This window comes from Peromyscus californicus, unplaced genomic scaffold (genome assembly GCF_007827085.1).
Source record: "Peromyscus californicus insignis strain IS unplaced genomic scaffold, ASM782708v3 Scaffold_17__1_contigs__length_78620276, whole genome shotgun sequence".
In the NCBI taxonomy this organism is placed as follows: domain Eukaryota; kingdom Metazoa; phylum Chordata; class Mammalia; order Rodentia; family Cricetidae; genus Peromyscus; species Peromyscus californicus.
Genome location: NW_026294469.1, coordinates 5539428 through 5562864, shown reverse-complemented (window position 1 = coordinate 5562864; position 23437 = coordinate 5539428). Strand labels below are relative to the sequence as shown.

Here is a 23437-nt window from a genome sequence, read left to right as displayed (position 1 = left end):
AGACAGAGCGGTAGAATTGTGGAATTCCTTTGGACTTTTAATTCTCTGAAAAATATTGAAATTAGTTTTATAAATGAGCATGTAAAGTACTGGGCTCCATTATGATATTGTCATATGCGTTTCATTACACTTTGTTTTAACTTGTCCACCTGCCCGACTGCCCTCCCTGGGCCTGGCCCTTCCGGCTGGCCCCCTTCCTTTCCTGTCACGTGTACTCTCTTTCCCTGTAGGGTCTCTAGCCCCCTGTCATGGTCTCCTTTCTAGTTGGACCTCGTGAGTAAAAACTGTTTTCACCATTTAATAGTTTGTGAAAAAGTTTAAATTGACACAAAAGTTAAAGTAACAAAAACACAAAAAACGGTGTGCTGCAAGAGCAGTGTGTGCTGCAGGAGAGCGGTGTGCTGCAGGATGTGCTGCAGGAGAGAGCAGTGTGTGCTGCAGGAGAGCGGTGTGTGCTGAGGGAGAGAGCGGTGTGCTGCGGGAGAGAGCGGTGTGTGCTGCGGGAGAGCGGTGTGCACTGCGGGAGAGCGGTGTGCGCTGCGGGAGAGAGCGGTGTGTGCTGCGGGAGAGCGGTGTGGAGAGCGGTGTGCGCTGCGGGAGAGAGCGGTGTGCGCTGCGGGAGAGAGCGGTGTGTGCTGCGGGAGAGCGGTGTGTGCTGCGGGAGAGAGCGGTGTGCTGCGGGAGAGCGGTGTGTGCTGCGGGAGAGAGCGGTGTGCTGCGGGAGAGCGGTGTGCACTGCGGAAGAGCGGTGTGCGCTGCGGGAGAGAGCGGTGTGTGCTGCGGGAGAGCGGTGTGGAGAGCGGTGTGCGCTGCGGGAGAGAGCGGTGTGCGCTGCGGGAGAGAGCGGTGTGTGCTGCGGGAGAGAGCGGTGTGTGCTGCGGGAGAAGAGAACGGTGTGCTGATGTGCTGTGGGAGCCCTGTGCACACACACAGACCTGCATGGAGAGGGGCAGGAGCACTGAAAAGCCAAGAGGCAGGGACCGTGGCTGCTCTGTTCCCGGCCTGCTTCACAGTGCTTGAGGTCATGCAGTCTATTTCTTTGATGACGAGGAATTGGAACTAAATGTCATGGCATAATCTGGAAAGACGGCTAATGAAACAGCAAATAAGCCAAATTAGAACAGAAAAGCCTTCTGGAGATGACCCACAGTTACATTTGCTAGAAGCAGTGTATTTTTTATTCACAAACATTAATTGTAGCTTTCCTTAATAGAATTTTATTAATTAAATGTCAGGTATAAAGAGTTTCACAAATTGTTATTTTGTGTTAAGAATGTGCTTCACAAGCTCCCTGTATTTAGTTCTTTGGACTTAGATTCAGGTCTTGATACCAGGGCTTGCTTTGATAAATAGACTGAAATTCTTTAAGATGAAGTGAAGTGGGCCAGTGGGATGGTTTGGTAGGTAGGGAATGTTTGCTGCACACATCTGAGAACCTGAGTTTATTCCTCTGCTCGTGGCGGAAGGGGGGAACTGACTTCCAAAATTGTCATCTGGAGGGCTATAGAGTTGGCCCAATGGTTACTGGGTCACTCTCGAAGACCTGAGTTCAGTTATCAGCACTCACATGATGGTTCACAGCCATCCACAACTCCAGTTCCAAGGAGTCTGATGCATATATACATGTACGTATGCAGGCAAAACACAAATCAAATGAACTTTTAAAAAAATTGTCTTCATGTACCAGGCTCTGCTGACTTCCCATGGGAGGCCTTACCTTTTCAGAGGAGGGGATGGGGGGAGTAGGCTGGGGGTTGGAGGAGGGAAGAGGGGGATCTGTGGTTGGTATGTAAAATGAATAAAAACTTTCTTAATTAAAAAAAAAGGAAAAAATTGTCTCTGGCCTGCTCCCCTCCCCACCCCCCACCAACTAATTTCTACCATTACTAATGATGGTGATAAAAAAATTAAGTAAAGTGATTCCTGTAAAAGTTCCGATTCAGTAAGCGTTTGCATAATTTATATGAAACCATTTGGTCAGAGTTTTTTAAACTTTTTCTTTTTGGATGATAGATGAACATAAAAACCTGGCATTGCTCTCTTTCAGTCTACTGCAGCCACACTCCCTTAGTTGATTTCTAGTCTAAGACTCCTCCTGAGTGGAGAGCACATCTGAGGGGTTTCCAACCTCTTTAGGTGTCATGGCTTTTTGGAAGAACTTGAGGAACTCAACTGCATGCCATTCTGCGGCCTACAGACTGACATCAGGAAGTGGAAGAGGGTGCATGGGCTACAGCCCCCAGAAGGGGCACTGGGGTGATGCTCTGTTGTCTTCTCTCCAAACATCAGGAGGCATCGCTCACCTGGCATGGATATGAGAAATTCATACATAGTTACCTGTGCCATGGGCCTCGTAAGGTAGATTTGATTAATAGATTGGCCCACATGGTTACTTTACATCTTTAGTCGTGACTCCTGTTCCACGACTCCAAACTCAAACCAAGTTTAGGAACTGTAGGACTCTAATATAGAAATTAAAATGATTGTAGTATATGGGATTATAGAGGACTGTTTCCAGTACTGGCCTCACTGCTTTGAGGGTAGATCCCAAGTCACTTACTAAATTTCGAGAATAGAAAATTAGCAAATGAAAGAGCTACTTGAAGTATTCCATGGGAGTGTCTTGTTTGGTAACATGATTTTAGTGACTGAATCACATTATCTTTGTCCTTCCTCACTATCAAGACTGGTAAGTCTTAAAAATATTGCTGATACCATGGTTGCTGAGGTAAAGAGTTTGAGGGGTATTGCAGTCTTTCAGTTGTAGTTCAGACCAGATATTGTGTTATATCATTTTCTAGTTATAAAAGTTAACCTCTGTTTAATATGAAGACTCTGGAAGATATATGAAGCATAGAATGCAAGCTAGGAAACACCTCCAGACTTGACACATTTTAAATTATTCTGTATGCATACCTGTAGGGACAGTAGCATACTTAGGCTGTTCATAGAAATCTCAGTAGTTTTCATTACATAATTGTTCATTTTTTTCCTCTATACTCTTGGTTGAGGACATCAGATGCTGTGGTCACACTGTATAATGTGTGTTGATTGACTGGCTAGTTAGCTAGATGTCCTTCTGCCATAACAAATTAGAAAACTAACATATTGTCATCCACCAGCTGTTATTTTTTGAAATTGTAAAATAATTGCACCGTTTTCCCCTTACCTCTACTCCCTCCCAGCCCTCCCGTATCTTTGCTTTGTAGCCCAGGCTGCAGCTCCAGCTTGTCAGATGTCTGGAGATGACCTTTGATTCTTGACCCTTCTGCCCACACTGCTTGAGTGCTGGGCTTCAGGCACACGTCATCATGCCTGGTGTATCTTATGCTGGGATCCAGTCTGGGATTGTGTGTGCTAAGCAAGCCGTGTACCAACTGAGCCGTGTTTCTGATCACAAGGTATTCTGATGTAACCCATCCCCATGGCTGTCTACTTAGGTAGATAGGGTTCTTTCGCAACAGATCTGTCAGTGTGCCACACGCATTGCGAGAGTTTTAGAATTCAGTTCGGTCACCCACAGATGTTTACCAGTGACTGCCTTTATTTACGAGTCACTGTATCTGTAAGTTTCTCTGGTCCCGCCCGGCCCCGCGGTCCCGTGGTCCCGCAGCCACTATATACTCAGAGGCTTGTATTAATTGCCAACTGTATGGCTTATGGCAGTCTTCTTGCTAGCTAGCTCTTTCATCTTAAATTAATTCATTCCTATTAATCTATATGTTGCCACGTGGCCGTGGCATTACCGGTCTGATGGCATCTTGTTCTTCCTTTGGCAGTGGGTGGTATCTGCCCCACCCTCCTTTCTTCTTCCCTCTCTCCATTTGGAATGTACCACCTAACCTTATTCTACCTCACCATTGGCCAAACAGCTTTATTTATCAACCAATCAGAGCAACATATATTCACAGCATACAGGAAGACATCCCACAGCACTTCCTCTTTTCTGTCTAATCAAAAAGGAAGGTTTTAACTTTAACATCTGGCTATTTTTTATGTGTTTAATGTAGAATTGCTATTGTAGATGGTGCAGTAAGTTATAAAATTCAAAATGGAATAGTGTGGAAATGGTGAATATTTGTTTTATGTACTTTGCAAAATACATTAAAAATATATTTTAGGCTAATAAGGTATTCTACATCTTTATGTATTATCATGCTTTGTAGTATATCTAATATGTTTTCATTACATAAAATAATTTATGTAAAAACAAGGAATATCTGAAATGAAGAATAACATATGCTGCTGTATTTGCAGGAAAGGATTATCTGTACTCGATTGATTTGCAAGCCTACCCTACTCTGTAGTGTACATTCTTAGAGTTGGTAGCCTTCTTTCCATTAGTGTATCAGGAAGAACAACATGCATTGTAAACAGGACTGAGGTTCTCAGCTCTTCATGGAGGTGGTGCGGAGCGCCTGGTCTGAGCAGCACCATCCTGTCTCGTTCTTTCTGGTTTTAAATTGATCTTGGATGGTGTCAAGGTCCCAGGAGGGAAGTGACAGACTAAAGGAAGGTGGTCCCTGCATGCTCAGATGGCACGGTTTGCCTGGCCATGGCTCCTGATGGATTACCGTTCTCCCGGAAGAGCTTTCAAGTGCGGCTGAGAATTCTGTTGTGCTGGATGTTTGTGGGCTCCACCCCCCTTTGTATTTACTGTTTTAGTTTGGCCCCAGTATACAGATACAGTTTAACCATAACTATTACTGCTAAGTGAAGAGTTCTGTGGTGATTTTGTAAAACTTGAGGTGAGAAAGCTTTCATGTTTCCATTTCTTGAAAATGAAGTCATACAAAGGTCCAGTTAGGTTGACAATAAAATAGCATTAGGAAAACCTTATCATATAGGAAATACAGTTAAAGTTTAAGTTGATGAGTATAGAGGGATAACACTATGCTCATGAACACTCACGAACTCTGGCTGCTGTGCCAGAAGACCCAGGTTCGGTTCCCAGCACCCACAGAGCAGTTCACAAGTGTCTATAACTCCAGTTCCAGGCTATCCAGTGCTCTTCTTGGACTCTAGGCATGTACACGGTGCACATACATACATGCAGGCACAACATTCAAACATACAAATTTTAAAAATAATCTTTTTTGTGGTGAATTCTGTGAAATTCACGACTGTTCTAGAGCTTTCCTAGAGCAGAATTTGCTTTGAGTCTGAACTTCGGTAAACCTTACTTTTGAGAAGTGCAAGTGAAAAAAGGACAGGACAGGCGTGCACGTGGACCGCAGACTTGAGACCGGTCTGGTCTGGATCTCCGGGAAATGCGTGTGAAGGCTGCCTGGCTCCTGGGGTGCCCAGTGTTTGCTTCCTCACTGCTCTTACTGAGCTCTTCTCCCTACTGTAAAGACTTCATTTCCACATTGAAGGGCCCCAGGGTAAGCTTTGGGAGGCTTATATTTATGATAATAAAGATTGGAGAGAAAAGAATTTGAAACAAAGCAGAACAGACGAAGGTGGGTAGGAAGAAAATAGCTCTGAAAAAGCATTTCTTGAGATGAAACAGTCCCCATTGTCGAGGAGCTAGAGTTCCAGGCTAGGCTCGTGTTATCCCTGTAGACTTAGGAGTGGCTTGCTGGTGTTTAGATGTTTGTTTACATTATTAATGAGCCTCTGGCCCAGCTGTGTCACTGCTGCCTGCAGAACTTTGCTGAGTTCTCTGGTCTTTGTCTTGTACTTCCTTAAGTGACCCCCAGGTGAGTGAGGGGGTGGTATGTAAGTGGGGCACTCCCGCACTCCTGAGAGGGCAGTGATGAGAGTGGAGTGCAGAGCTCTGAAGCCTCTGAGGGAGCCACTTACCCTGCCTGCTAGGTGGCAGCATGGGGTGGGCTGGCCGCTGCTGTATGTGCAGATTGTCGCTGCGTGCTGCAGCGGTGTGCCTCGCTGTGCTGCAACGGTGTGCCTCGCTGCGCACTTCATTGCGCGCTGCAGCGGTGTGCTTCGCTGCATGCTGCAGCGGTGTGCCTTTGCTTCTGGGTTCTCACTCTGGAGATGGTGTAGTTCTGTTTTCTGAGCCCATGCTTTATTACAGTCCTTTTCCTGGGAGCTTTTAGGGTGGGGAGACAAAGGGCGGGATGAGAAGGTTTAGTTGTTGATTAAGAAGCACTGCAGTCCTGGAGGCTGGAGAGATGGTTCAGCTGTTCTTGGAAAGGACTCTGGTTCAATTTCCAGCGCCCACATTGCAGCCAGCAACTGTTTTTAACTTCAGTTCTAGGGGATCCTCTTCCGCCTCTGTGGGCATACATGAACGTGATACACCCATACACACAAAATAAATGTTTCTTTATAAAAGAAGCATTGTGGTCCTTCGATTTCAAGTTTATAAAGCTTGTAAAAAATTTGGGAAAAGAAAAGAGTTTTTTTTTTTTTTAATTTTGTCCTCAAATTGAAGTTTATAAAATTCAACTGATCTGTTTGTGAAGTGCTTTTATAGGTTTCTGCCTACCACTATTGAATAAATGTCTGTTGAGAAGAATGAAAGGGTAGGGTCAGAGACATGGCTCATTGGGTAAGAATGCTTGCTGCTCTTACAGAGGACCTGATTTCAGTTCCCAGCATTCATACTGGGCAGCTCAGAAGCACCTGTAACTCTTGCTCTAGGGGCTCTGATGCCCTCCTCCAGCCTCATTGGGCTCCTGCATGCATATGATGTGTATACATTGTGAAGCTCACGTATTTACATACAAATGGATAAATCTTTATCCTCCTCTCCGCAAAAAAGAATGAAATGGAAATCCAGAAGTTTGGTTTTTTGTGTTGGTTTGACTACTGATTTGATAAGGAACATTTCTGGAGTTTACTTACCATGGCTTTTCTAATACTGCAGTAAGATCATTTTGTCTAGAGAGAAGGTATAGATAATATGGTGTAGAAAATGCCCATGTTCAGGAAGAGGTTACTGTCTCCATTTTGACTTTTTTAAAAATGACTTTAGGTGGACCTGAGATTTGGTTTTTTTTTTCTTACTTGGACATGAACTTGGGCATGTGAGCTTTATGCAAAAACTCACTTATACTTGAAGTCAGTTTTCCCTGTTTGATTGCACATTTTGTGTATTATATTTAAAAAAAATTCTTGCATCTATCTTAGGATGTTGAAGTGTTACAAGAATACTGTGTATTAATGTTTTATGTGTCCTCAGGTCCCATGATGCATCAGCAACCTCCTTCCCAGCAGTACAACATGCCACCTGGAGGTGGACAGCACTACCAAGGACAGCAGCCTCCCATGGGCATGATGGGTCAAGTTAACCAAGGCAATCACATGATGGGCCAGAGACAGATGCCTCCATATAGACCACCACAGCAGGGTGAGAACCATTTGGAACGTTCCTTGCTTAATGTAAATAACAGTGATTGAAAGGCTTTAAATTTTAATGAACTTTTTATCTAGGTAAATCCAGGGCTTTTTTTTGGATTCCCCTCACATCCCCTAAGGTAGCAGGGTTTAGGGTACAGAAGGTCATGAGGCATATAGCAGCTTCCCAGCACACAGCTTCCTTTTGTCTGTTATTTTCTAGGAAAATACTACATCATGAAGTTTTCTGTCACAATTTACTCATTTACAACAGAAAATGCCTAAAAAAGAAAAGAAACTACTAAATATATGACCAAGGACAAAGTCGATTTTACTTCAAAATGCACTAATTAATACTAAAGTAAAAAGGAATGAGTTTCCTACCAGCTTCAGCCCCTTTCTGAAGAGTTGTTTGAGTTGGTATTGTTTGATATTATTTGTTTGTATGGTCTTATATTAACTTTATAAATGTGACTTGTGGACCTGCTGTGTGTATATGGAAGTGTGTGTGGAAATAATGAAAACGTCAGAAGGGCAGAACATTGGAGGGGAGTCTACAGCTGAGGAGTAGCCTCTCTTAGTATGAGATTAGAAAGAACGCCTGTGATGACCTCGAGGACAAATGATTTACATCTTGACTGGTTGTGGTTTTTCAGGCCCACCACAGCAGTTCTCAGGCCAGGAAGACTATTATGGGGACCAATACAGTCATGGTGGACAAGGTCCTCCAGAAGGCATGAACCAGCAGTATTACCCTGATGGTAATCTCTCCTAATGCTACCCTTCCCGTTTTCTATCCCTGCCCAGTATTGATATAGACAGCGTTTCATAGCTTTTTAATGAAGGTGAAGAAACTACCTCTTGTTTCTTCCTTTAGAGACATTTGGGTATTCTGCAGTAGCAGCAGTAAGCACATTTGTTTGTAATTAATTCACGGTGTATTTGTATAGTTACTGTTAGTACCGTCAGGAGTTGCATTCCGTCACTAGAATCTTGTCTCACATAAAGAGGCTCCTTTTATATTTAGGATTGTTCATTTGAATCTGAAACAAATGTTACTGATTTCTTTCGTCTTTTTTTTGTAATATTTTTATAGAGATCTAATTCACCTGCTATAAAGTATCACCCATTGGTTTAAAGAATATGGCTCTGTAGAACCATAGAGAATATAGTTCCTGAGTATTTTTCACTTTATCTAATGTTACATCATTCTTGTAAAGGAACTGTAGCTTATGTGCTTGCTTGCCATTGAGAAAAGATGTGTCCACAACACAACAGGAGACAGGTGCACTGACTAGTACTGAATAAACAAGGCTTTTGGGTTTTCAGTTTGCCTTCTCCCCAGCCCCCTCTAGAAGGGAAGGTGAATCAGGAGAAGTTGACTCTACTGAGGAAGTGCTAAGAAAGTACATACAATGATAATCCAGGTGCACAAGTAGATTTTTACTGTGCATTTTAAAAATCTTTTTGTTTGAAAATTTTGTATTTTAATGTTAAAAAATATCTAAATATATAGAACTGGTAAAGTGATAGGTGGCTATATTACATAGTGATTTGTCTCGTAGTGAAATGGTTTGCCAAAATATTGGTCTATATAGTAAATTCTGTTGTTATTTTTAATGTAAATTATATAGCAAAGAAACTTCAGGATAAAGTGTTAGGACCCCTTGGCTAGAACCTAATGCAAGCCAGCAAGAAGATGGAGTTTGGTCTGTTGCAAAGGCATTTCATCTGCCGCTTTCATGAGTGAGTGAAGGAGGAAGGTGTATCTGCATTAGACACCGAATGTCACCACAGAGGTCCTGATGAAGCAGAAAGAAGAGGCAGCCCTTGTTGAACTTTCCACACAATAAACGTTTATTAATAATGATGGTGTATCTAGGTAATTCTGGTTAGAACAGTGTATTTTTGATGCCAGATGTTCTTGCCATGAAATATTCAGAATGTTGTTCTTTTTTCTTTCCTTATTTCTATGTAGATATATTCAATTTTTTAAATTTAGAAACTTTAATAAGATAATAGTATGTTTACAGAAAAATTTAAAAGATTGACATCTTCCTGCTAAATATAAGTAATCTGAGAATAAATGAGTTTTTTAATCAACTTTAAAGTACATCTTAAGCAATTATGTTGAACTTGGTGTTTTTGGTCCTGGATATTTCCTTAGATGTGAAATTTGTCTTATTTTAAACCTTTCTATTCAAAGTAGACCCACTACTTTTATAAATATTAAAACTTAAAGTAATTATAATTACTTGTGCTAGTATGTTTTCAATTTAAATGGTATCATGTTTTCACAGGTGTGTATAAGTATGTCTTGACATGTACAGAGTATTCCATTTATATCAACAATTATTTTTTCTTAGGCAGATTTGAGCATCTGTTTTCATGTCCATATATAATCATGTCCATAAAGACCTGGATGAGTACCTGGCTGAGGTTTTCTGCACAGGGCCAGGCAGTGAATGCTTTGGTCTTTAAGCCCTATGGTCTTGCTCTCGGATTGCAAATGCAAACCATCCTCAACACAAGCTCGAGAGCAGCTGTAGACAGTGCTCAGGGAATGGGCATGATCGGATCTCAGCGAAACGCAGATCTAACAGGCCGCTGGCCACGTAAGCTGGTTGGTCTTCTTGCCAACCCTTAAAATGGCTTGGGGGCTTTAAATCCTAACACATGAGTGTGACTATAGTCCTTCCTCCTAATTACGCATCCTCAGAACATTAGTGCCATGTTTTAGCAACCGAAAAGTGAAACTTCATAGAAGGAGAAAATAATCTAGTCTATCAGTGAAAGGTACTGTGTCATAAAACTTAAAGTGTTCTCTAACTTAGAAATTACAAATTTTATGAACTTTTATATTCAGGATGCTCTAGAAATATTTCTAGAGATGCCTAAAATGACAGCATTGAGAAATACATTTTCTACTTGTGCTGCACAGGCAGGTGGATCCCTGTGAGTTTAAGGCCAGCCTGATTTATATAGAGTTCAAAGAAGCCGGGGTGAGAGACCCTATCTTAAATTTTTTTTCTTGCATCTGAAAATACTGTGCAAAACACTTGTACTTGATGCAATAAAATTTTAGAGTGTTAAAAACTCACTTCAGCTTCTTTCAGGGGAAAAGCTTACGGACCTCTTGTATAATTTGTGTTGTTTTTAGTATATGCTGTGGAAATGGTGACCAGCAGAACAGGGGTTTGATAAAATACTGTAATTGCATACTGTTCATTCTGATTTAGCTTGATTTACTCACATGCGAGAGGCCTAAATGTTCTCATTTTCTTTTTAAAAATAGAATATAAGGTTTTTGTTTTTGTTTTTTGCCCTCAGTGAGGGTTATCAAAGTTAAGAGAATGAGTGTAACATTTCTAAAACTATTGCTCTTTGCTTTGAAAAAGTGTGCATGTTATCGCACTGTGAAAGCATTCACGTTGGTAAATACTTGCTAATGCAATTAAAATTATTTCTTATGTATTTCCATTTCTTTTTCTTTCTTTTTTTTTTCCTTTTCTTCAGTTTTATCTTAAAGTTTAATTGTAGGGTTTTCACTCAGTGGCCATTAACGTTTCTTCCTGTCTCTTGTCGAATTGATGTAGGTCATAATGATTACGGTTATCAGCAACCGTCGTATCCTGAACAAGGCTACGATAGGCCTTATGAGGATTCCTCACAACATTACTACGAAGGAGGTATCTATATACCTTCACACACATACACATGCACACCCCTTCTACAGGAATGGCAGTTCTTGCATAGGACAGTGTCTTCCCATGCAAAGCTCTTGTAGAGTACTAGTTGCTGGCTTTCTGGAAAATTACAGGGCCCCCCAAACAACCTTACAAATACTTAGAATGTAACCACGATGTGTCATTTCTAACAGCAGTAAAAAGACTAAAACATTTAAAAATGCTTTTTTGCTCCGTGGACATCTCCTCTTTGAGCATAAACCCATCGGCCCCTTCCCTGCCCCGTGTGTGTTTGTACCTGTGTATCACTACATCTCAGCATAGTGCCTTTAGGGACAGCTTGCTGGTGTTGTGTGGCTAGTGTGTGCTCTCGTAGCTGTCTTTAATTTTGTCTTTTTTATTTTATTTAGCGTAGTCATGATCTTAGGACTGATGCTCCAGTAACTGTAATGCTCGTGTGGCAGAGACGCTGACAGCGCTGCAGTTCAGCCTTGCACAATTGGCTTTAACTGCAGTTTGTTTGGCCGAAATCCTTCTGTTTGGTTTGAGTTTTCCTTTGTTTTGTTAACTTTTTAAAAATCAGTATGGCATTTCATTTCGTTGTTGTATTGTTGGCTGTGCATCTGAGAGGGAAAACCCAGCGTTCCTTAGGCCGACTTCTCAGTGCTTTGCCCTCCTCTCTCCGTTCTCCTGTAGGAAACTCACAGTACGGCCAGCAGCAGGACGCGTACCAAGGACCACCGCCACAGCAAGGCTACCCACCCCAGCAGCAGCAGTACCCAGGGCAGCAGGGCTACCCAGGGCAGCAGCAGGGCTACGGTGAGAGTTACTTTATTCTGCTTCCCTACCAAAAGGATGTCATGGTTATTGTTCTAAAATACACAAGTGGTATTTAACTTCCATTTTAGTTTAGTTTTTAAGCATTTATTTTGTATATGTGTACACACGTGGAACACAGTGCATGTGTCTAAGTCAGAGGATAACCTATAGGAGTCACTTCTTTCTACCATGTGTAGCCTGGAAATTGAACTCAGTTGGTCAGGTCTGGTGGTGGCAAATGCCCTTGCCCACTTCATCATCTGTCTCTCCAGTCCTTACATTTTTATAAGCATTCTTTTAGCCTTGTCTCCTATTACGTGTTTGTTTAGATTATTCCATTTAAAGGCATGGGGAAATAACTGAGTTAGTAAAAGTATTGACCACGCAAGCATGAGGACCTGAGTCAGATTCCTAGCGCCCACCTAAGGGTGCACATCTTAGTCACAGCACTGGAGAGGCAGGACAGGCAGGACAGGAGGGTGGGTCACTTGGGCAGCATTGCTGGCCAGTTAGTTTTACCCACGGAATCAGCCAGTGAGAGTCTGTCTCAAAAAAGAAAGCAGAGACTTAGCATGAGTATCCACATACATGTGGACACACACCATAAACACAGACACAAACATGCAGGTATTATTCCCCTTAGATAAACTAATAATCCATTCAGAAAGAACTACAGACTAAAGACAGTTCATTGTTTAGCGGTAAGGTGACAGTTACTTTAAAAACAAGAGTGAATTTGTGGGTCTGTTTGACATGTGTGAACAGGAATTAGCTTTGTAGGAGCTTAGATAAATGATAATTAGGTACACAAGTAACTGTTCCTATACAAATGACCCCTTTAGTGCAAAGGGAAGCTTTCTCAGGATCCATAAAGACGACATGTCATTTAGTTAGAAGCACTGCCCATGTCTGAGGGAGCACAGTGACTGGATTTGTGCATCATACAGAGTTTAGGGGAGTACGGTGTCTCCTATGATCTAGTCATAGCTCTGTCCGCTTCCTCTGCCTGGTTGCACAGGGCCCTGGATTTAATCTCTAATACTTGCAAGACCAAAAAGTCTATTAGAACTTTCAATAATTAGACCTTAAATGATGTTATTTGGTTATCTGTCTGTGTCTTAAATTTAAGCTACTTCCACCATTTTGCATGTAGAGAATGAGGTGTGCGCTTGGTACACAGCAGCTGCTAGCCAATGCTAACTAACAAGGGCTCTCTTCTCCCAAGTAAGTGATCACTTCGGACTGTTGGTGATTTCTGTTTTCAGCTTTCCTTATGATGAGAAATTAGAGCCCTGACTGAGGCCGGGAGTCTTTTGTCCCCTGACGTGTGTGTTAACACACTCTGTGGCATCATGTCTTTTCTAAGGACGAGAAGTTTAGATATACACGATGAGAAGTAGTTGTTGATGGTTTTCTCCTGTTCCCAAAGGCCTTTCTTTTCCTTCCTTCCTTCCTTCCTTCCTTCCTTCCTTCCTTCCTTCCTTCCTCCCTCCCTCCCTCCCTCCCTCCCTCCCTCCCTCCCTCCCTACCTCCCTCCCTTCCTTCCTTCCTTCTTCTAGACAGGGTTTCTCTGTGTAGTTTTGAGCCTGTCCTGGATCTCGATCTGCCTGCCTCTGCCTCCCAAGTGCTGGGCGCCACTACTGCCCGGTCTTTTCATGACTTCTGTATGTCAAATAAATTTTATTGCAATTGTATGAGAATAAGTTTGATGTCACTGAATGAGCTAAATATACTGACTTGTGAAAAATAGTTTTCACCGGGAGGAGACAGAACAGTTTTCACTAAATACTGTCTAGTCGAGCACCGGGAACCCTAAAGGAACCCTTCCCGTTGTACTCCTTCTAGGCCTCACTCGTCAGACTGTCTTCTAATGGAGAGTTTAACATTGAATATGTGATAATTGAATAATCTGAAGGAATGTATGTATTTGAGGTTGAAAATGGATGATTCTCTACAGTCACTGTTCCCATGGTGGGTTTTAAGTGGCTGTGGGAAATGACGTTGAAGTGTCCAAACTGTCAGCTTCCGCTTGAGAAAACCTTCCCCGGAGTCACCGGTTGAGTTTCTAAAGTAGAGCGCCTGCTCAGCAGGCGGACTCGGTCCCTTGCCCTTTCTGGGTCTGATCATTGGTTTATAGGCAAAGTTAAGGTGTTAACAGTGATTGGTTCTCAGAGTGTGGTTTTCTTCCAAGATTTACTTAGTTGTATTACATGGGGATGAGTGTTTCACCTGCGTGTGTGAGTGTGCACTATGTGTGTGTGTGATTACATGGGGATGAGTGTTTCACCTGCGTGTGTGAGTGTGTGCACTATGTGTGTGTCTGGTGTTTCAGGAAGTTTGAAGAGGGCATGGGATCCCTCCGAACTGGAGTTAATCAACTTTTTCCACATATAGCCTGTGAGTTTTTGAGTCTTTGTTTTAAAATACTGTGGAGGTAAGTTTATTGATGGTGGTGTAATCTTAACATTTTCATGATTTCAAATGTGAATTTAGTCACACAGTTAGAAATGTCATTAATTCCCCAACTTTATTCAGAAATCATGTCATTATTTGGACTGGCTTCTTAGTTAAGCTGGTTATACACATAGATGCAGAGATTAACTTTGTTATTATCATGGAGTTGCCCTGGTTTATTGCTTCTTGAGTCTGTCTCACCAGCCCCCAATGTCTACATTTAGCACACTTATTTCTTTGAAGCAGCATTCCAATGTTTTCACTTCTACTACAACCATTAACATTTATTTCACAACACATCCTGAGAAAGTCAAGATGCTAAACTGTCCCTTTTAGTTGAGACACAAGATGTAACATCTCATTTGACATCCTTTTGAAACCGTGGAGACTCAGTACAGCTTTAACTGAGCGTTTGTTGGTATTAACTATCTTGCAGGTCCTTCCCAGGGCGGTCCAGGTCCTCAGTATCCTAATTATCCTCAGGGTCAAGGTCAGCAGTATGGGGGCTACAGAGCAGCACAGCCGGGACCACCCCAGCCACCCCAGCAGAGGCCTTATGGGTACGACCAGGTGAGTTGGGTGCCACCGTGGCGTCACCACATTGTTCTTCAGTTGCATGGACTCTTGTTGTTTTACTGATTTTCCAGTCACGATTTTACCATGTTGCCCAAACTGGTTTTGAACTCCTTATCCACCAGTCCCAGCCTCCAGGAACTGGAATTTCAGGCATGGGCCATCACACATACCCCTTCTTGTTTGCCAGCTACTGTCCCACTCCAAACAGTACAGATACTTTAAAATACTTTAGAATGTCAGTACAGTTCAGTAACGGTTACTCCTCCTTGTGAAACAACTTGAACTAAGACAGCAGCGTATTGTCCACGGGCACACCATCCACCTGTGTTTCTCTGCTGCCCCTTGTGTTTGTTGAGAGTGCATCTGGCCCGGGCTTGTCTCAGCTCCCAGTGCAGCTCACCTGGCACATGCTGCCTTTGCTGTAAAGCTCTTTACATTGAAATTACCCTGCTTCGTCTTTCCTCACATATCTGTCACCAAGTGTTTTTCTCTACCCTTAGATTTCAAATGTTGAGATGTGTCTTATCCTGAGATAAGAGTCCCTGGGACCTAGTAGTAGTCATCTAAGTTTTGATCTTTTTAACCAAACTTCTCAGACTTGTAACGTGTGCCTTAGGCACTTAGGTTGCCCCTGTTCTCACTCACTTGTTACGGGAATAATTTATTGGCCACAGAATGTTTCAGATTTGTGCGGTGAGGACATTTTGATATTTTCACAACTTGTAAGGTACTAAAATGGGGAGTTTTGAACATGGGACTGTGTATACTTTTAAATGCGGGATCTGAAGCTGCTGGAGAGGATGTTCTCATTTGAGGGACAGCCCAGGTGCTGCATTGGCTGGCGGTAGGGCCTCCAGGCGCTCTTCCTGCCGTCCGTCACGCCCCAGCCCTGTGTGTCTACACCTGCTCTTTAGTGAAGAGGACAGTACAGAGACTAACCCAGAACGGGGAGCGGGTATGTGCTTTTAAGAAGAGCAGAGTTGGAGGAGAGGGCAGAAATTAAGTTTTATTTTATTAATTTAGCTTATATTGGGTATATGAGTGTTATGCCCACGTGTATGTCTGTGCACCATTTGTGTGCAGTGCCTGTGAAGGTCAGAAGAATGCACTAGGTTCCCTGGAACTTGAGTTAAAGACAGCTGGGAACGGCCATGTTAGTGCTGGGGATTGAACCCAGGTCCTCTGGAAGAGCAGCCAGTGAGTGTTCTTAACTGCTGAGCCAGAGTATGGAAAGTAGAATTCCTCTCGACTATTTAAGGTGCCTTAAGGTCTGCTGAGGGGCTAGGAGATGGCTTGGCTATGAAAGCACTTGCTGCAATGGCAGAGGACCCAGTCAGTGGCCCACAGCCAGCTGTGTTCCAGCTGCAGGGCGTTCCTCCCGACTGCCACGCGGGCACTGCATTCCTGTGCCTAGACCCATACACAGATACACGCGCACAATATAAGATTGTTTTTTAAAAACTAAAAATCTGGTTATATAACTTGATTGATTCTAAACTCTAGGTTAACATTTTAAAAGGTGAGGCTCATAGTAATATGGCTGTTGTTCTTCCACACATGCCGGGCAGGCGAGACGGATGCTGAGGGTTGTAGAGCGGCTGTCTCCATCTTCCTTCTTTTAGCATTGGCCTGTGCTCCTGTCTCACACTTAGAGGTCAGAGGTCGTTAGCGTGCATCTGCATCACTCTCCTACTTCCCTTGCCTTTACAGTTCTTCCTTCTTAGTCCATCTGAACTGCAGATCAGAGAGCGCAGGTGTTTAGTAAGTCATCGAACAATCCACACCAACACCTGTTGATCTGTGAACTGCAGATCAGAGAGCTTAGGTGTTTGAGGAAGTTACTGAGCAGTGTTATACCTGCTGTCTGTTGGGATTTTTAAATTTGTGTGGTGTGTATTCGTGTGTGTTCTTATACTGAGGCAGGGTCTCTCACTTGAACCCAGCACACAGCAGTTTCTCTGGTCTATCTAGCCAGCTCGCTGTAGGATCCCATGTCTGGTCCTCTGGCTCTAGGGTTCCAGGCTGACTGCTGTGCCTGTCCAGCCTCTGATCTCTTTATTTTTGAGGGTGGAAGAAGGAAGGAGAATCAAAGCAAATTCCTCAGCCCAGTAGTAACAGAATTGTCGTGGCAGTTTATGTAGTTCAGACAGATAAATTTACAGTGAATTGAGAACCAACACTTCTTCAAGGTGCGTTCGTGCTCTCCATCTCTGTATCCAGTTCCTTGAGTTGACAGCCTTGAATCGTCCTTAGCGTGTATACCCCTCTTTTAGTAAGTTGAACATTGAGCCAAGTAACAAATCTCATGACCATTTCCTTAACAATATATCCAGTAGCTAGCTACTTTTCAAAACCTTCTCTTTCTCAAGTCAGCACTCAACTGTCACTCATTTGGCCCTGGGTCTGGCTTCCTGGCTTAGCTGACTCCATCCTGCTGTTGTCCACAGGACCTGGAGTGATCTTCTGATAGCAGCAGCCAAATTCTGACCCCTTCCTCGGGGTGGCTTCAGTATCACAGAGGTTTAAGGGCTCCACCCTGCACTGGCCCTGGGAAGGATGACTTCTTTCCAGTCTTCTGCTGCACAGTTCAGCACTGTGTTGTATTTACACCACCAGTTGCTCCTCCTTCTTCCTCTTGGATCACATGGGCCTCTTGCTTTTTCTAGCATACAGCCGGCTACCTCAGAGCCATTTTGTTTGCGGCTCCCTCCTCCTGAAACCCTCCCTCTCCCCTCAGTCCCTCCCAACTAGCTTTGTCAGATGGCTGCAGTCGTGAATGTTTGTCGTTGGATTACGTGGTCTTCCTTTCTATATTTGGAAATAGCCAGGGGTAGTGACTGATGCCTGTAATTGAGCACTGGGGAGATTGAGACACAATGGATCACAAGTTCAAGGTCATCCTCGGGTACTTAGTAAGTTGGATGCCTGATCTACATCAGACTGTGTCAGAAAACGCAAACCAAAAAAGCTTTCTTGAGCCTTAATTTACATAGTACACATTTAACAAACCACACATTAAAATTGTACAATTTAATATATTTTAACTGTATACACCTATGAAATCATCATCAAAGGTGTACTAGGTATCAACCAAAATAATGAAGTATTCAATGTGCCCCAAAGTTCCTGTGCCACCTTTAAAACCTGCTGCATCCGTCCCCCAAGAGAATAGTTATCTGTCATCTGATGCACCGCCCCACCCTAGACAGGTGGTGATAGGCTTCCTGCCACCGTAGAAGAAGAGTTACATGCATCTGACTTCTTTACTTTTTTTACATATTGTAAATGTATTTGCTGTGCATGTGTGTGTGTGTGCGTGCGCGCATGCGTGCGTGCGTGCGTGCACACATGCTCCTCCAGCAATGTGTGGAGGTCAGAGGACAACTTGTGGTGTCGGGTCTTCTGTCTGGGTCCTGGGAACTGAACTCAGGCCATCACACTTGGCAGCAGGCGCCGCCGACTGAACCTTCTTGCCAGCTTGGACTTCTTTGATTGGCCGTAATTGTTTTCATATTTGCTCACATTGTGATTATAAACAGTTCTTTATAGCTAACCAGTATTCTGTGATAAGGCTTTCTTCCCAGTTTCAGTTAAAGTACCTGAACAGCCAGGTATAAATCTGTGGACACAGACATTTATTATTTTGTTCATCTATATACCTAGGTGTGGAAGTCACATGGTAGGGGTGGACCGTTGCCCTCCTTCTGCACCTGCGGCCTGGAATTCTAGATAGTTACTAGGTGTCATTGCCTTGTAGGTGATGGCAACTCAGTGTTACAAAGCAGCCCAAGTGACGCCTTTCCAGAGCTCACAGCTGAGGGCGGTAAAGGGCATTGGGAACACTGTTGGAAAAAGGCAAACACTTTTCCATTGGAGATAGGTTTGCCTCCTGGCCTGTACACACCAGGCCTGTACACACCAGTCACACAAAACACAAGAAGTAGTTGTATTCAGGACCACTGCACAGGCAGCACAGGACAGCAGTTTCAAATATGAAAAACAAGTTAGGTGAGGCCTTTGGAAACTGTTGGTGAATGTAGCAGAAATAAATTAAGGTCTTTTCCTAGATAGAAAAGGAACTCCCTAAAGATAAGTGTGAACAAAAACCACTGAAGTGTTTTAAAAACAAAAACCTTGTTATACGTTTGCTGGTGTGTACACGCTCACATGTGCACGCTGGCACCATGGCGCATCTGTAGCAATCAGGAGTTATTTTCTTTTCCCCACTCTAGATCCTGAACTCCTCAGTCTTGAGGCCTCATGGCAAGTCAGCTGGGCCTTCTCACCAGGCTCCTTTCCAGCAACTGTGTGCAATATACTCTCTTCATTAGCATCTCACATCACACCTGCACAGGGAATGTTTCCCATCAATGTTGAGACTAGGTGTGTTACAGTTAATCAGTAAGTTAACTCACTTATTTTGAGACAAGGTTTCATCATAGTCTTGGTCTCAGACTTCCAGGCTGAAGCAGCCCTCTTTGGCCTCCATAGTGGCTTGGACAGCAGACATAAACCATGGCACCTGCTCATTATGAAAACCTCGTGGCCTGTCTTGGTGAAGGAAACTAAGTCTCAGTATTTTTAGGCAAGGATAAAGGTAGCAGCAGATTAGAACTTGAGTTCAGTGTTGGGCTTAGGTTCTGTAACGTAAGACAGTTAACTACAGGAGACCAACAGTTACCCTTTTAAAAACGTTTAAGTTTTAGTTATATATGTGTGTGTGTGTGTGTGTGTGTGTGTGTGTATACATACATATATATGCATATATATATACATATACATATATATATATATATATATGCATGCAAGTCTGTGGGGGTCTGTGCATGTGTTTCTCATAGAACCTAGAACTCTTTATTTTGACTACACTGGCCATTAGATCTACCTGCTCACTCTGCCCTCCACCCCCTCCCCCAAATCCTAGGGTAACAGGTGTTTGCTACCAGATCCAGCTTTGAAGTACTAATCCTTTCTGTAATTTAGGCTGTAAGGTGTATTTGCAGTTGAATATAATACCAGGAAAATTAGAGTGATAATACTTAATACATAAATGTTTTGAACTTATTGGATGTATAGTTGCTTTCCTGATATGATGACATTACAAATACATTTGTAATTTTCTGTCTTAAACTAACTTAGGTCAAGCTCTTAACTAATTCTGTTTTTAAATTTATCTTTTAGGGACAATATGGAAATTACCAGCAGTGAAAATGTCCTTACATTCCAATAGCCAATATCTATTAGCAGCCATATTGTCACAACTTCTGCACTGTGGACACCTCCCTGTGAAGACTCCTTCCATTCCGCCTGGTTTTGGGGAAAATGTTTGGATAAGTGGCTGCTTTATCAGCAGTCTTTGTGGGTTAGTTTCTAAAGGCTCAGTAGCTTCCAAATATACCTGATTTCACAGTTCTACTCTAGATGGCAACATTGGACAGAAAATGCATCGACAGGAAGTAATTTGCAGCGATTTCGGAACTGTGTTCCAAATGGACTGTCACAGACTGAGAGGTGTCAACGGCTTTGTATGTTTACGAAGGTTAAGGGGGTTTCATACTTTTCCACAGATTATTTTGTAAGGGGAAGGGGGAAATGTACACTTTTTACAGCAGCAATATTTTGTATATTATGTTTATTTCATGTGATGAATATGCAAGGCGGCACACTACGCACTGGGCAGAATGAAAACCCTGTCACTGTGGAGTGTGGTAGATGCTTGGTGAAGACACAGGTGAGGGAGGACGGAAGCACACCGCATGTACTGTTAGTTCTTAGAGGAAAGTCACGTCTCTTATCTACCAGTTCAGCAAGGGCACTGCGATACAGTTTCTGAGTACAAAGACATTTTTTTAAAAGCCTTCCAGTTATGTGCATTAAAGCCTTTTTGTAAAGATGATTTCTAATACTGTTTTCAAATGCAGGCAATAATTATGTTGCATCTGTGAATGTGCAGGTTCGTGTAAATGAAGTGTGAAGCCTCTCCAAACAGCAATAACTGCAGAGGAAAAGGCACTGGTTTTTACCTTGTTTGAGCAATCAGGGAGCTTAGTGAGTACCGTCAACACATTCTAACCACACCAAAGAGGACTCAGTGGTGATTTGATCGTATTTTTTTTTTAATGTTAGTATAATTGGTTCATGGAACAGAGTAAGAGAAGTCCAGGAGACTTTACACACTTGTATTTTAACTTGCTTAATTGGATATAAGTAAAGGGGCTCCTTCATGTTCCTCTCTTCATCTTAGTTACTATAACGGGAAAATGCTTTTGATGGGCATTTCTCATCTGTATGGAAAGCCTTGAGGTTGTATTTTATGGTTCCTTGTTTTTAAGCATGACATACATAATCATTATTTGAGACTGGTTATTTTAGCTAAATTTGGGATATTGCACTGGTCAGGAAAGCATGCACTGAGAGATTTCTAAACACATCTATTTAAGCATACTTTGAAAACATCTAGCCCAAAGGTAAGTTGCTGTGTCCTCACAGTTGTCTGTATCCAGGAAATATGACATACTCTTTGTAATTGACTTAGTTTTTGCCACTTCTAGCTGGAAACAGAACAGAAGGGTGCTGTAAATTCAAGAAGCAAAGCACACTGTTCTCACCATACTGTAATCAAAGGAGGGCTCGCGTGTCTGTGTAAGCCAGAGTGTGTGTTTTAAGGTCAGAATAACTTGGTCCACAGAAACTAGGCATCAAGTCTGAACAGATGAGGCATGGGAAGCCTTACTGTGATTGAAATGCTTATAGGTTCTGTGCCAAGTTCTCCCTACCACTGTGTACTTTGTTGCTATTTAAAACTGTATCAACTGTAACGAAAGAATAAATTATTTGTGATTTTAATTTTCTCATTTGTTTCTTTAAATTAGATCTCTTTGACTCTACTGTTTTGTCTGGAGACCATACTCTGGGTTTTTATGTAAGTTCGTCCAGTACGAATAGACTATATTTGTATTCTAGGACTTGATCAAAATTCTCTTGCCGTGCCCAAGTTAATTAGAATTAACTGTTCAGTAATCAGCGTGTTGTGTAGGCTGTTTGTTGCAGAATTCTTTCGCTGAAAATGAAGTCCATGAGGCTATAATCAAGATGACTGAATTAGATAAATGAGTTGAGGAGACAAAATTGTGCTGATCCCAACCTGGTGGAGATACGTTATCTCATTTGAAATGAGCTCAGCTGACATTAAGAAATAATTTGTCTTGCCAGCCCATCTTCTGTTGTCTTATTCTCCTTTAATGGAAACTAAAATTGCAATTTTAATAAGCAGAATTTCCTCCAGGACTTTCCTCCTGGAGACTGGTGCGTTTGCAAGGTTTAATTGTTTTATAACAGTCCTATTTCGTAAAAGTTTTTAATTGGTGGTGACAAAGATTACCTTACTCCTTTGGTACCTAGTAAGAACAATAACTTCACCGGTAGCTTTTCTACCAAAATTGACATTTTCATACAGAAAAAAAGTAAAATTTTCATGTTAGCAAATGAATTCTAATGAATAAATATTATAGCATCCCATAAAATCCTAACAGGAGTAGTGTGGTTATTGATAAGGCTTTTCAGAATAATCAAGTGTGCTAGTTCTGTTGTGTGCAACTGTTATGTTAGCATTATTCTGTAGCTTCATCTGGTGCTACACTGTTGGAGCTTTAATGGATTTTCAAGTCAAAGTGCAGAGTGGGGTCATGTGCTCCTGTGTGCAGTAGCCCAGTTTATCCACCTTGCAGTCGGTGCTGGTCTTCTGTTGTCTGCACCCCATCTCACAAGCAGAGGCAAACACGGTTGTGTAGCTCATAAATAGTTCAGTAAGGACCTGAGTGACTTCTCGATTTCATAAGATGCCTTGGACTTAGAGGAATCTTCTGTTCTGCAATGTTCAGTTAGACACCATCTCAGAACCTGTATATTCAGACTGCTGCCTTTCCTTCCACATTAAATAAAAGATTAATAAGCAAATTACCAACAGTGGATGTTTTATATAACTTAATCCCATAAAAAATAATTTTTAAGGATCTGGTAGGTTTTCCCTGCTTGAGTTTTGACATATAGTCAGCAAATACATAATACATATTCTCATTTTCTTTTCAACAAGAGAAGAATTGTGCTTTGCTGTTTTGTAATGTCTTTTTTCTCTTTCTTTTTTTTTTTTTTTTTTACTATTATAGAAACAATTCTCATAAACTCCCCAGCAGAGTTCTTTATCTGTGCTTGGGGACATTCATGGACACTTCATGTCTTGTGTGTTAGCTTTATGCATATGCTGGTCTTTGTCTCTTTGGTGTCTTACAGATCTTTTTATCTGTCACTTTTAAAACTTTGGATTATGATGTCTTTCACTATATTAAAGGTTTCCTGTAGCAAATTTATTAAGTAATCCTATTTGCTTGCATTTTAAAAATTCACTTTACTTGCTATGATTTAGGGCATTAACTTTTTTCCATACAAGTAGCCAACTGTTTAGCCATTCATTAAAAAAGTCATTGTCTTGCAGTGATTTGGTTTCCATTTTACTGCTTTTGTTAAAAATTTAATTATAATATGTAAGGTATGTTAAATATTCCATTTCAAAGACTAAATAGAGTCATTCATAAAATAGAACT

At 42.1% G+C, this 23437-nt stretch overlaps 1 protein-coding gene across 6 annotated transcripts in view; it reads left to right on the top strand.

Annotated features, from left to right (window-relative positions):
- Ss18 (SS18 subunit of BAF chromatin remodeling complex) overlaps positions 1 to 21683 on the top strand; it is a 67079-nt gene extending 45396 nt beyond the window's left edge. For 3 of the 6 annotated variants that reach the window (XM_052741579.1, XM_052741580.1, XM_052741583.1), the window contains 6 exons: positions 7148 to 7315; positions 7959 to 8063; positions 10899 to 10991; positions 11685 to 11807; positions 14698 to 14831; positions 20019 to 21683. In XM_052741579.1, coding sequence (XP_052597539.1) covers positions 7148 to 7315; positions 7959 to 8063; positions 10899 to 10991; positions 11685 to 11807; positions 14698 to 14831; positions 20019 to 20045 — 650 coding nt within the window. In that variant the 3' untranslated portion in view covers positions 20046 to 21683. The remainder of the gene's footprint in view (positions 1 to 7147; positions 7316 to 7958; positions 8064 to 10898; positions 10992 to 11684; positions 11808 to 14697; positions 14832 to 20018) is intronic. The other 3 variants (XM_052741582.1, XM_052741581.1, XM_052741584.1) reach the window with 3 other exon arrangements.
- Positions 21684 to 23437: the final 1754 nt, after the last annotated feature.